The 13,770-nt window shown below is 37.5% G+C and overlaps 2 protein-coding genes across 4 annotated transcripts; both read left to right on the forward strand.

Moving 5' to 3' along the window:
* Window positions 1-920: 920 nt before the first annotated feature.
* LOC132903434 (uncharacterized) lies at window positions 921-4,894 on the forward strand. The gene has a single exon (XM_060951749.1). The coding sequence runs from the start codon at window positions 1,405-1,407 to the stop codon at window positions 4,306-4,308; it is 2,904 nt and encodes a 967-aa protein (XP_060807732.1). The 5' UTR covers window positions 921-1,404; the 3' UTR covers window positions 4,309-4,894.
* Window positions 4,895-4,901: 7 nt separating this feature from the next.
* LOC132903435 (piggyBac transposable element-derived protein 4-like) lies at window positions 4,902-9,698 on the forward strand. 3 transcript variants are annotated; one of them, XM_060951758.1, is made up of 4 exons: window positions 4,902-5,200; window positions 6,562-6,696; window positions 6,776-6,862; window positions 7,055-9,698. In XM_060951758.1, the coding sequence occupies exon 4, from the start codon at window positions 7,669-7,671 to the stop codon at window positions 9,253-9,255; it is 1,587 nt and encodes a 528-aa protein (XP_060807741.1). In that variant the 5' UTR covers window positions 4,902-5,200; window positions 6,562-6,696; window positions 6,776-6,862; window positions 7,055-7,668; the 3' UTR covers window positions 9,256-9,698. The 3 variants fall into 3 exon arrangements, with proteins under 3 accessions (XP_060807741.1, XP_060807740.1, XP_060807742.1); XM_060951757.1 differs by lacking the exon at window positions 4,902-5,200 and having other exon boundaries at window positions 6,205-6,696; XM_060951759.1 differs by lacking the exon at window positions 4,902-5,200 and having other exon boundaries at window positions 6,205-6,696; window positions 6,776-9,698.
* Window positions 9,699-13,770: the final 4,072 nt, after the last annotated feature.

Raw genomic sequence — 13,770 nt, forward strand, 5'->3', positions numbered from 1 at the left:
AATAAAAGGTAGGTATAATGAGTCAGGTATTATATACCTACCCATTTTGAAATCATAAGATAAGTAATCTTATGACTTCAAAATGGTTAACTAGGTATATAATGACTGACTCAAAAGAAACGCTATGTAATCATCTTGCATCGCATTCATACCAATATCCCTGCATAGGTACATACTTCTTTGGCTTGGTCCACAATCATAAGTCTCTTTATACAAGCTCGTCCGAGACGGGTATTCTTGATCTGAACTTTTGTCGGGATAATAAGTAATGTTTAGTTAATTATGTATTGTAATTTAATTAATGTTAAAACAAACAAGGCGCTTAAAGTCAAACAACGTTCTACAAAGTAAAAAAATCCTTGCTTATTATGTAAATGTTGGATTTTAATTTGTTATTCATAGCTTATGACAGAATTTTCAGCTAAACAACAGGCCTTCATTTAATTAATTAGGTAACAACCGGACATAGAATTTAAAATAATTTTGCCGACAGCTTTGAGAGCCTTGCCTTAGGGCCTCCGAGACGAAAGTAAATTTAAATATTGTTTACAAATAAGGTACCTAATCAAAGCTGTATTGTCTATGAATTTTGACAATACAATTAATCCGGTATCGTTAATTTTCAATTAAATGACTACAATAACTTTTGCATTCTTAATTTGGTTTTGTGTAATTTTTTATTGTTTACCTCATTCCAAATGTACCTATATTTTAGTTACTTACTACGTAAGTATATATTTAGTTAGTTTTAGTTATAATTACATTTAAGTGATGTGACGTCAATATGTGATACATTGTAACCAATTTTGAAAATTTTCAACAGTCTTTGCAGTCCTAAGTGAAAGGAACCTATGGAAAAAAACGTTTAAAAATACGTAAACTATCATTTACACGAGATATATATGTCGGATAATGGGAGCATCTCTGTAGCATAAGTTTCATATGATCGTCGATAGATGGCGTAGCTAGATGGATTTTCCGCTAAGAAAACATTCAATGGCGTTTGTTAACTTATTATTTGTTATTGTGTTAAATTAAAGATTAATCAGTATTCAATAATTATGATAATTCATGATTTGATTTTTGATAGTAATTTCTGCATTGTTTACGTAATAGATAACGGTTGCTATTTTTTAATGTACTGCGCCGGAAACGCAAGCGCGCTTGTTGCACCCAAACGCGTTTGGACATGACCCTCTCAGTCGTTGTTTAGAGCCGTGCCTTTACACATCGATTTTGAGGAACTTGTCTGTGACCGGGCAGTGACTATTTTTCTTTATTTGACTGTGGGGTAGTTACGTTATTTTTTTTATTCGATTATTAAGTACTTTTGTATCTCGGAATAAAACTGTTTAATAGTGAAAGTGTTTTTCGTTGCCTGATTACCCACTCAACGCCCACGAAATGAATAATGAGGAAACAAATGTTTACAATGAGCCTCCGAAGTCGCCTCCGGCCACCGTCGACGCGACATCAGAAGTGGGATACCTTCAGGCACGAAATAATTCCACGAGTTTACCCGGATTAGACGAATCTCTTCTGCGTGTTCTTCTGGAGTCGCAGAACAGAAATATGATGAGCCTGATCGATGCAATAAAACCGTCTGCATCTGCTCAAAGGATTTCTCTGCCCGAATTCGACCCGGACAAGTCCGACAACGACCCTCGTGCATGGTGTGATACCGTTGACCTCTGCGTGGCTGATCGTGATCTATGTGGCAGTGCTTTGATAATTATACTGAGTAAAGCGCTAAAAGGAAGTGCCTCACGATGGCTATCGCAAGTGTCTTATGCTGGGATAACTTGGCCGGAATTCAAGGACATTTTTAAGGCGAGATATGACTGTATCGAGACACCAGCAGCAACGCTGATTAATTTGCAAAATAGTCGCCCAAAGGAAGGTGAATGTTATGCCGCTTATGCTTCCCGGTTGATGACTTCGCTATCGTCACGTTGGCAAGGTATGAGCGCCGAGCAGATTGCAATTTCTACGATACTTGCTCATGTGTCTCGATTCGATGATAGATTGCAACGTCTTGCTTTTACTACCGAAATTACTTCGCGTGATAAACTCCAACGAGAGCTTCAGGCATTTTCGCATATGAAACGAAAGAGCAATACCGTGTCATCGGCACTCGACGGGCCCAATGACAGCAAGCGCATGAAGCCTTTTTTGCCAAATACCTTCAAATGCAACTACTGTGGCAAACCTGGACACCGAGCTGCAGACTGCCGTCAGCGACGCGATGTGAAGCGGACCACCAGCGGTCCTTCGGCAACGCCTTCAACTAGTACCGGACGAGAGAAGCAGGACCTGACATGCTTCAAATGCGGTGGCAAGGGTCACTACGCATCAAGGTGTACTCAGCGAGCAACCAGCGGCGGCGGCCAGGGATCGTCGAGCAACGGTGCATCAACCAACGCGGCCAGCCAACGACGGGTGGATGTGTGCTTCGTGAGCAATCCACGTGGTCACTTAATGAATAATGGTGAGTCGTTTCCTTTTCACTATGACTCTGGGGCCGAATGTTCTCTCATCAAAGAATGTGTTGCTTCCAAGTTTACGGGAACACGATTTGATAATGTGATAACCCTCACGGGTATTGGGCAGTCTTCAATTCAAAGTTTAGTTCAAATTTTGGCTGAAGTTACAATAAATGCTATATCTATAGAGATACTTTTTCATGTTGTTCAAGACAGTTTTCTTAGGAGTAACATTTTATTTGGAATGAAAATATTGGATCAAGTTACCATTCTTTTGAACTGGAGACTGGCGGTTGTCAATGCGATAAAGCACTTTCGCCATTACTTGCAAGGCCGTAAGTTCACCGTAGTAACCGACTGTGCATCAGTTCGAGCGTCAAAAAGTAAGACTGATCTTTCTTCGCGAGTTCATAGGTGGTGGGTTTATCTCCAGTCATTTGACTTCGACATTGTACATCGAGCTGGAAGCCGCATGGGTCATGTGGATTTCCTATCCAGAAATCCTCTGCCGATTACGAATACTTCGCGTAAGATTGTTCGTAAGGTAAGAAGGGTAGATCTCGCTGCATTCTCAGACAACTGGTTAGTGGCTGAGCAGGAGAAGGATGAGGATATTTCTAAGATTGTTTCGGACTTGCATAATGAAGAAATGTCTGAAGATCTTAGAAAAACCTACGAGTTGCGCAAGAACGTCTTGCATCGAAAGATTCAGCGCAACGGTCGTACGAGATGTCTGCCTATGGTTCCGCGTTCACTATGCTGGTCAGTAATTAATAACATTCATGAGTCTGTCATGCATTTAGGTGCGGATAAAACCCTTGAGAAGGCCTACGAGCACTACTGGTTTCCCGGTATGTCCAAGTATGTGCGAAAATTTGTAGACAATTGCATAACATGTAAGATTTCTAAATCCAATAGCGGGAGGGTCCCAGCAGAGCTACATCCGATTCCCAAGGGCACGATTCCATGGCATACTGTTCACATAGATGCGTCTGGTAAGCTGAGTGGCAAAAATGATGTCAAAGAATATGTTTTTGTCATGATTGATGCTTTCACAAAGTATGTGCTTCTAATACACTCCAAAAACATCGATAGTACTAGTAGCATAAGGGCACTCAAGCAGGGCATTTCCTTGTTTGGGACCCCTAACAGAGTAATTTCCGATCAAGGTCGATGTTTTAGTAGTAAGGAGTTCTCAAATTTTTGTAGTAGTCATAACATAAACCTTCATTTGATTGCTACTGGTGGTTGTAGAGCAAACGGACAGGTCGAGCGCATCATGAGTACGCTAAAAGGTATGTTAACCTCTGTAGAGGTTAGTAAAGATCGCTCCTGGCAGGATGCTCTTGGTGATATTCAGTTGGCAATAAATTCGACTGTCAATCGTGTAACTAAAGCCAGTCCCTTAGAATTAATGATTGGGAAGGTTGCCCGACCGTTGAACTTAATGACTATTGATGAAGAGCCTATCGAAGTTGACTTAGATATGGTGAGAGAACAGGCGACCCAGGGCATAAAGGATAACGCTTCCTATGACAAGAAACGGTTCGACTCCAATAAGGCTAAGGTGCATAAGTTTTCTGTAGGAGACTTTGTGCTTCTTGAAAATGAGGAAAGGAACCAGACTAAGCTGGATCCTAAGTTCAAAGGTCCCTTTAAGATAATTGAAGTTTTAGATGGAGATAGATACCTACTGAAATCTCTGAACTCTAACAGAACCTATAAGTATCCCCATGATCGTGTTAGGAGGATATCAGACCATCAAGTTCCCAAAGAGCTAGATAATACCGATGAAAATGATTTTGTTGATGATGATGATTGTTAGTTTTTCTGATGATACATGTCATGGTGCTGCTGATGGTACGGGTAACCGATGGACTGGATTACTCATGATTTAGATGGCCGATGGACCGAGCCATGTTAGTGTCCGATGGACTGGATACTATGAGTGTTCGATGGACTGAACACTGATGATTTGACGAGACATGATAGTATCCGATGGACTGGGTACTGAGAGAGCCGATGGACTGGCTCGGAGCCGATGGACTGGCTCAAGTATGCGTACCCAGACTTGTGTCATTGATTTTTCTTTTCATTACTGTAGATTAGTACCAATTGGAATATGGGAACTTGTCGGTCAGATGTTTTAAATTAATGATTTTGGTTTTGTAAACAAAAGCCCTTGAATTATTTCTGGTCGGGATAGCCGAACGGTTTACTCTTTGTGTTTCGTTTTGTTCTCAGATGCAACACCCGAGGACGGGTGAAGACCATCAGGATGGCCGTGTCGGATAATGGGAGCATCTCTGTAGCATAAGTTTCATATGATCGTCGATAGATGGCGTAGCTAGATGGATTTTCCGCTAAGAAAACATTCAATGGCGTTTGTTAACTTATTATTTGTTATTGTGTTAAATTAACCCTTCGTAAGCTTTAGGCCGTATCCGGGCATGTACTAGGAATGCTTTGTTCCGGATCCGTCCAAATGCACTCGTCGTAGTTTTTACACAAATATAATATCTAATAACAAGAAATAAGGTGTTTTATTATTTGAAATGTATTTCTAACGAATGAAGCCGTCATAGACAACTGTCAAATATGAATTTCATCCGTTCATTTAGCTAACCAAGTCATTTCAAATTGTGACTTCGTTGTGTTGCAAAGTGACTGAAGAACGTGTGAGAAAACTCGTCTTTTTTGGCTGTAATTACAAACAGGTATGTAAATGTTTTTATTTCGTTATTATATAGTTACTTTCGAAGCAATTACGTGTAAAAGTTTATAGATTTAGTAAAAAAAGAAGGATTTTAGCTTTTTCAAAAGTAGATGGGAGTGTGTTACATATTTCTTTCGTGTTAGTTTATGCATTATATCCAATACCTCTGTAATGGATATAATTGGTTTTAGATAGTAAATTTATTATACTATTGAAATACACTAACTTTTTTACAATAAATACATGGATTTTGTAAATATCTTATATTTTTCAAGACTGAGAATCCGTTACACGCACACATACGCACTATGTCCGCCATCTTACTTGTGTCGTACACTGTCTGTGTATTGTATCGCGACGCTAATATACAGCATGCTTTCAAAAGCCTCTGTGATTTATTCATTGATTGAAACTAAATCTACGAAATTTATTTTATTGGTTTTAGTCAAAATGTCGTTTGGTTTTGATGACATGATGTCATGATAGTTGGGAGATGGTATACAGGATCTACGCTCCGGTAACTCGTATCGCGCTGTGTTTTAGCTCGTTAGTTTTGTCTCCGTGAGCACTTTCTGATGAAGTGACATCGAGGGTCTGATGATGCAGTCGGAAGGTGGTATACAGGATCTACGCTCCGGTAACTCGTATCGCGCTGTGTTTTAGCTCGTCAGTTTTGTCTCAGTGAGCACTTTCTGATGAAGTGACATCGAGGGTCTGATGATGCAGTCGGAAGGTGGTATACAGGATCTATGCTCCGGTAACTCGTATCGCGCTGTGTTTTAGCTCGTTAGTTTTGTCTCCGTGAGCACTTTCTGATGAAGTGACATCGAGGGTCTGATGATGCAGTCGGAAGGTGGTATACAGGATCTACGCTCCGGTAACTCGTATCGCGCTGTGTTTTAGCTCGTCAGTTTTGTCTCAGTGAGCACTTTCTGATGAAGTGACATCGAGGGTCTGATGATGCAGTCGGAAGGTGGTATACAGTATACAGGATCTACGCTCCGGTAACTCGTATCGCGCTGTGTTTTAGCTCGTTAGTTTTGTCTCCGTGAGCACTTTCTGATGAAGTGACATCGAGGGTCTGATGATGCAGTCGGAAGGTGGTATACAGTATACAGGATCTATGCTCCGGTAACTCGTATCGCGCTGTGTTTTAGCTCGTTAGTTTTGTCTCCGTGAGCACTTTCTGATGAAGTGACATCGAGGGTCTGATGATGCAGTCGGAAGGTGGTATACAGGATCTACGCTCCGGTAACTCGTATCGCGCTGTGTTTTAGCTCGTTAGTTTTGTCTCCGTGAGCACTTTCTGATGACATCGATGTCTGGTTTGAATACATGCTAATAATTTTATTTTATTGACAGATTAAAATGGAACCCCAAACCCCAAGTACTTCCAGAAGCATGTTTGTCGGCTTGGAGGTGACTAGAACTCCTCAGGGATCCCTTATTCGGGGCAGAGATGTAGTCTTGGAGACATCTGGATCAGGGAGGATTAGAGTATGTTATTTTCCAGTTTTGTTAACTTTCCCTTTTACTTTAAAAACAAAAACTGATTATTTCGTATATTTTATTACAGCCTTGGCGGCCCCAAAATTTATCTGTGGAAGGCGAAGCCATAGAGATCGTGGATGAGTTGGTCCATGGCGGCGAAAAAGTAGCTGCTGTAAGAATGGTTTTCTTTTTTTTGATAACTTTAGTAGATGTTCAACTTTTTTTTAACTACCAAGATAATAATATGTCGAGATGTATACTAACTTATTGCTCACTTATTGATGTCTATTGTAAGGATTATCGAAACAAAATATTACCTATTATCACAACATGCAATGTTATTTACAAAATAATTATTTTTTAGGTACCAGAGGAACGTACGAAAGGTCAGCCGCGTAATCTTTTTGGCCGAGAACCTGTAAGTTTCATTTTCATAACACTCTTTGAAAGTATAAATTACTTGCATTGAGAAAGGGATTTTTATTTATTGCCGCTCTCATCGTGCACCGGACTATCTGATAGAAATCTAGTCCATCCAGTAACTAAGGTAATGTAACTAAGGGTGTTTGGTTTGTGCTTCAATAACACAATTCTGCTAAAATTGGCAATGCGGTATGAATGTATTGTAACTTCATTGATATAAAGGTGTTTGGTGTATGCTCAATAACGTAATTCAGCGAAATTGGCAATATGGCATGAATATATTGAAAGTTAATTGAATAAAAATGAACAGGAATCTCTATTCCTGTTCATCGTTGGGATACACTAATTATTCCTTTTTATAAAAATATTGTGGTTGGCATCTCTAACAATACCCGCTTTTGTTATGTTTGTGTGTATGCTTGCATGTGGTTTAGGGTTTGGTTTTTTTAATAGGATGAAGACATACTGGATCCTGAGCTGGCTGAAGAATTAGCCATCGACTCTGGAAGTGATGAGGATGCCGAGGAAGAATTGACTCTCGATCAGTTACAGCAGATGTTGGAATCAGATGACGATTTTATTGAAGATGAAGTTAGTGAGGAGCCATTGACTTGGTCATCTGATTTTAACGAATTTAGAGGGGTCAGGGAGGACTTCAACGAAGAAGCTGGTCCTAAAATTGAGGGAACAAGTCCTTTAGGCTTGTTTACTCAAATTTGGGACCAGCCTCTGATGGATTCTATTGTCCACGAAACGAATCATTACGCTTGGGAAACAATAACCGGTTTCTTTGAAACCGGAGACTCCATGCCAAGTAAATCTCGCATGAACGACTGGGTGGAAACTTCGGTTTCCGAACTATATAGGCTTATAGGTGTGATGATATTTATGTCAATATGTGTAAGAAGTAGGTTAGAGGAATATTGGATGACGGGTGTGATGGGTATGCCGGAGTTTCGAAAACTGATGTCAAGGGATCATTACGTAATGCTCTTAAAATTTTTGCACTTTACTGATAACAACAACATACATGTACAGGGGCGTGATAAGAAAATAGCTAAAATAAAACCTATTATAGATTATTTAAATAAAAAATTCCAGTCCATTTACGTGCCTCACAGAGAAGTATCGATAGACGAATCGTTGCTGCTTTGGAAGGGTCATTTAAGCTGGAAACAATGCATTCGTTCCAAAGCAGCTCGATTCGGTATCAAAAGTTATGAACTCTGTGAGGCCGTAACTGGATACGTAGTAAATTTAATTTTGTATGCCGGCAAAGGCACGACAACTGCAGAAACGGTTTACGGGTTTACTACATCCACTGCCAAAATAGTCCTTGAGCTTTTCAAGAACTATTTAGGCAAGGGATATACCCTGTTCATGGACAATTTTTATAATTCTGTTCCTCTGACCCAATTTCTAAAAAAACATAAAACTGACGTAGTCGGTACTCTGAACCGTCGCCGAAAAGACACGCCCGTAGAAATCCAAAATTTGCAGGATAAAAGGATGGCTAGGGGTAGTGTGGTAAGTAGACACTGTGGTGATGTATCCGTCATAGCATGGAAAGATGTGAAGCTTGTCACCACTGTATCTACTTACCACAAAACAGATATGGCTCCAGGGCACAGGGCTGGCCAACCCTGCTCCAAACCAGTCGTGGTCCATGAATATAATAAATACATGGGAGGCGTCGATCTCAAAGATCAAAAGCTAAGCATGTATTTATTAGAAAGAAAGAGGGGAATCAAATGGTATATTAAAGTTTTTAGACGTCTTTTAAATATATCTATTTTAAATGCATATATTATATATTGTGCTAACATTGGCCAGCATAAAAAAATGACTCACCGCCAATTTCGTTTCAAGCTTGCTGAAGAGCTCTGCTTAGAATTCGGACAAAACGTCTCCTCACGTTCGCGCCAGGTCCCCATCCCCACCTGTAGCAGGCTGAACAGGGATTTTAATCATTTCCCTGTTCATAATGAGGTGACCGAGGAGCGAACCAAAAAACAAGATAAATTTAAGAGGGGACGTTGTGTTAGATGCAGGCAAAAATGTAACATCGCGTGCAGTCATTGCACGGTGTATATTTGTGTTGGCCAATGTTGGCTTGAGTATCATACTTTAGAAAATCTATAGTTTGTAAATTACTTCTGTAGTTACATATATATAAAATATATAATTAAATATTATCTATTTATTTATATTAGTTATATATTTATATAAAATGTGTGATGTAGTAGTCAACACACCAGACTGCTACTTCCAGGTCTCGGGTTCGATCCCCAGTCAGGTCAAGTTGGTAAATTATCTTTTTCATATTGACTTCTGATCTTGGGTGTTTATCTATTTATGTATACATTATTTTATTTTTAAATATTAATATTAGGATTATTGTTTAAAAATACTTTTTTCTCTTTGATCCCTTCTTTCTTAGGACTGCACTGGTTTGGTCTACGGGTTATAAGATACATAGAATGAATATACAAATAAAATAAAAAAAAAAAAAATTCAAAGCCCTTCAGGCGAGTAGGCGACCAATACTGTTGAAAAGAGTTTCTTTCGGCGTTTCTTCTCTTGCAGTGGTCGGTTACGAAGCGCTAGTAGTCTTTAGCTTTGAAAGAATTAATAATTTTAAATTTGAGTTTTGAATACATATCTATTTAATTTATCTAAATCGATAATTTTTACATGTAATTTGACGTAAAAAAGTGCCTACAAAGGCCTATTTTCTGAATAAACGTTTGAGTTTGGTTACAGTCGGCTTGAGCTCGATCGAACGCATGCGTGTTTTGAGTCCAAACATGCTTTGTTTAAAATTTAAGTTGACGTCATTTAGAGACACTGCTGCAGTGCAGTTTGGTGCCTATTCTTCTGTTATCCTATTCTTCACTTGCGCTTCTGAATTTGTGTAAACTTTTTTGCATATGAATATTCTGCAGACTGTTTAAATAACACCCTTTTAAAACGTTGTTGTTATCAGTAAAGTGAAATGATGGGAATCTAAAATTTCGATTCCTACGCAAAATTTTTTTGTTTAATTTGAATTCATAATTCATTAAAAATAAGTATTTTTTTTTACAAAACAACCGACTTCAACACTATTCCCTATCTCAAAAATTACTGAACCGATTTTGATGAAAGTATTTTTTTTCAATAAGTCTTTATATATTACATAGTTCTTATCATTATAGATTTATTGAAAAAAAAAACTTATCAAAAACAGTTCAGTAATTATTTTTACAAAATTGTAATTTTATTTTTATTTTTTCATTGGTAAAAATAATTCCTAGTATGTACTATGAATCATTGGTAAAAATAATTACTAGTATGTACTATGAATTGAATAGGTTTAGAGTAGTGGAAACCAATAAACATTGTACATTTTTGTATTCCAATAAAAGAAACATTTTAATCAACATTTTATTTTTATTTTTACAAGACACTCTTTTCCAAATTACTAACGTGCACAACTAAAAACAAACATCCTGTAGATATGCCCAGATCCGACCTAAAGCAGTTAGACAAACATTGACAGTGGACGGATACGGCCATCAGCAGTTAGGCGTTAACCACATGCCGCCATTTTGTCCAGATACGGCCATCAGCAGACAAGCAAGGCAAACAAGTCACGCACACAGACATACATTTTTCTAGTTTTTGGCTATGGTTTTTCGCTCATTTTCTCTAGGCAAGCTATATATGTCTGATATAAAAACGAAACTACAATTTTTCGTGTTTGCCACACTGCCCTTACAGTTGAGCAAAGACAAATGTAAGTGAATGAACGAGCCAATTGAAAAAATGATAGTTTTCTAGGTAAGTTTTCAGTTTTTAGTAGAAATATACTATTTTAAGACATTTAGATACATTTTACTTGTTGTTTTGTGAAGCCAAATACATTATTTACGATTACAATGCCTCAAATAAATCTACATTTCAATATTTTCATGGTAATAGAAGTATAAAGTTTGCGTTGTAGAAGTTGCAAAATGGCGAAATCGTGATTCTTACTGGATTATTTGTGAAGACGATTTTAGAGAATTTTACTTGGGACATAATAACTTTTTGGCACCATTAAATTCCTCAATTATTGGACTTTGTGGAATAGTAAACAAAAACAGAATATATGAAAGATGTAAATTGCAAAATCAGTAAAATATTTACAATGGATAATTTTTCGGTAAGTTTTGAATTCAGTGACCTAAATATAATAAACGCAAGTGTTTTTTCGCATCAAAATTTATTGCATATGATTCTTCATTTATATATCTTTAAAAAAAAATAAATTTTTGGGTAGGTCCCAAATAATTATATACAGATATACAACAAAATCTAAGACACTGCGCGCCCGTCCGCCGCGGCGCTTGAACGCCGCAGACGAGGTGCGCAGTTTGCGTATAGCCGCCGCAGCTGAAGGGTTAAAGATTAATCAGTATTCAATAATTATGATAATTCATGATTTGATTTTTGATAGTAATTTCTGCATTGTTTACGTAATAGATAACGGTTGCTATTTTTTAATGTACTGCGCCGGAAACGCAAGCGCGCTTGTTGCACCCAAACGCGTTTGGACATGACCCTCTCAGTCGTTGTTTAGAGCCGTGCCTTTACACATCGATTTTGAGGAACTTGTCTGTGACCGGGCAGTGACTATTTTTCTTTATTTGACTGTGGGGTAGTTACGTTATTTTTTTTATTCGATTATTAAGTACTTTTGTATCTCGGAATAAAACTGTTTAATAGTGAAAGTGTTTTTCGTTGCCTGATTACCCACTCAACGCCCACGAAATGAATAATGAGGAAACAAATGTTTACAATGAGCCTCCGAAGTCGCCTCCGGCCACCGTCGACGCGACATATATATATATAATCTGATCGCAATTGCGTCGTAAAGGGCTATAAAATAGGCAGGTAAATAAGGGTTGAAAGGGGTCGTGTTAAAGGATAGTTACGGGCCAACGGAGGTCAAACGAAATAGGTTAAAACATACGTACTTATATCACGTCTCTATCCTTTATGAGGTAGACGGAGTCAAAAAGCTCCGAAGCCACATTCAACTGCATGACGATTCAATAATTAATAATTCAACAATGATGGAATTGGGATTCAGATAAATTAAAAAATTAAAAAAAATTAAACGTAAAATTTTAAGGTTTTATTGGTATCGATAAGTTATTTAACTTTAACATTATACTATATTTGAGAAGTACCCTATGTTCTTTAACATAATCCGGCCACACTATATTTATGCAAAAATTCAAATTCAAAATTATATTCATTATTATGGGACACTTCACATCACTTAATAATTGTCATATCTTTTGGTTTCACAACATTGGTTGACGTCAAATAAATTACTTAAAACTAAGTTTACTGCCGCTTCTAAATCGTTTTTGAATATGACGCGTTTAGCCAATAGCAGCCAAGAGTCTAAATCGCGTAAGCAAAGATTTCACGGATTAGAACAAAAATACAACCACCGGCTCAATATTGTCGGAGCCGCGGGTTCACCAGGCATACCAAGTCTGGCGAAAGATCTTCCCTTATTTATCAGTTGACCCCGAATCATCACTCCCGCAACAATTTTATAGTTCAGTGGTTTAACTGAAAAGAGGTAACAAACTTACTTTTACTATCAAAAAAATATTAGTAAGGACTACATAAAACGTTCATTTATTTATTTATATAAACACGTCTCTTACACTTGCGGGGAAGACGGAGCTGGCAGTCTTAAAAGACTGCTACGACACGTTCAGCTGTTGGACTTAATGATAGAACGTAGATTAAAATGGTGACAGGTGGCTAGCCCATCGCCTAAAAGAAGAATCCCAAGTTTGTAAGCTTATCCCTAAGTCGCCTTTTATGACTTTTATGGAAGAGATGGAATGGTCCTAGGAATTATTTTTATATTGGTGCCGGGAACCACACGGCTACATAAAACGTCTGTGTACCAAAAACGAATACGGAGCGATTCATCACGCGGCCGCTATCATCTGTCAAACGTTAGCAAATAGGGTCTCTAGTGCGTGTATTTTTCATAAGAGTAATGGCATTATTTTTCTATGAGATCCATGGAAAATTTGTGTATAAAGATGGATATCGCACTCATCACAGAATTTTCAGAATAGAAATTTCACAATTTGTAAATATTACACAAGAACTCTAAGCATGCTTTATGTTAAATACCTTTAGAATAAATAAATATAATATAATATATTTCATACGAATTAATTAATTTCATAATAAACCAAAATTACGTATAAATTATATTATCGTATTTAGTAGGTATTTAAAATTTCATTTCAGATTCAGATCTGGTCTTGCAAATTATCAAAATCAGTTCATATTTTCTTTTTGCAGTTGGTCGATTTATTTTATAACTACGCTAGATAGTTAAAGCAAACATAGATATTTATTTGCCAAAGAACTAAGGGTAGTTACATTTGTCTTAAAAATAAGGAATGAAGAAGCAACCTTTTACTGGCAAAGCAAATAGGCGGCGCCCAATATAATAATAGTATTTTTTTTTTAAATTAACTTATATTATAAAATAAAATAATTCTTAATATATAAAAAAAATATGTTATTATCATGTGCAATACAGAGTTTACAAACTTACTAGGTTGTGGGGAGTGTTTCTTGGTGGACATG

This window comes from Amyelois transitella, chromosome 26 (assembly GCF_032362555.1).
Source record: "Amyelois transitella isolate CPQ chromosome 26, ilAmyTran1.1, whole genome shotgun sequence".
NCBI lineage: Eukaryota > Metazoa > Arthropoda > Insecta > Lepidoptera > Pyralidae > Amyelois > Amyelois transitella.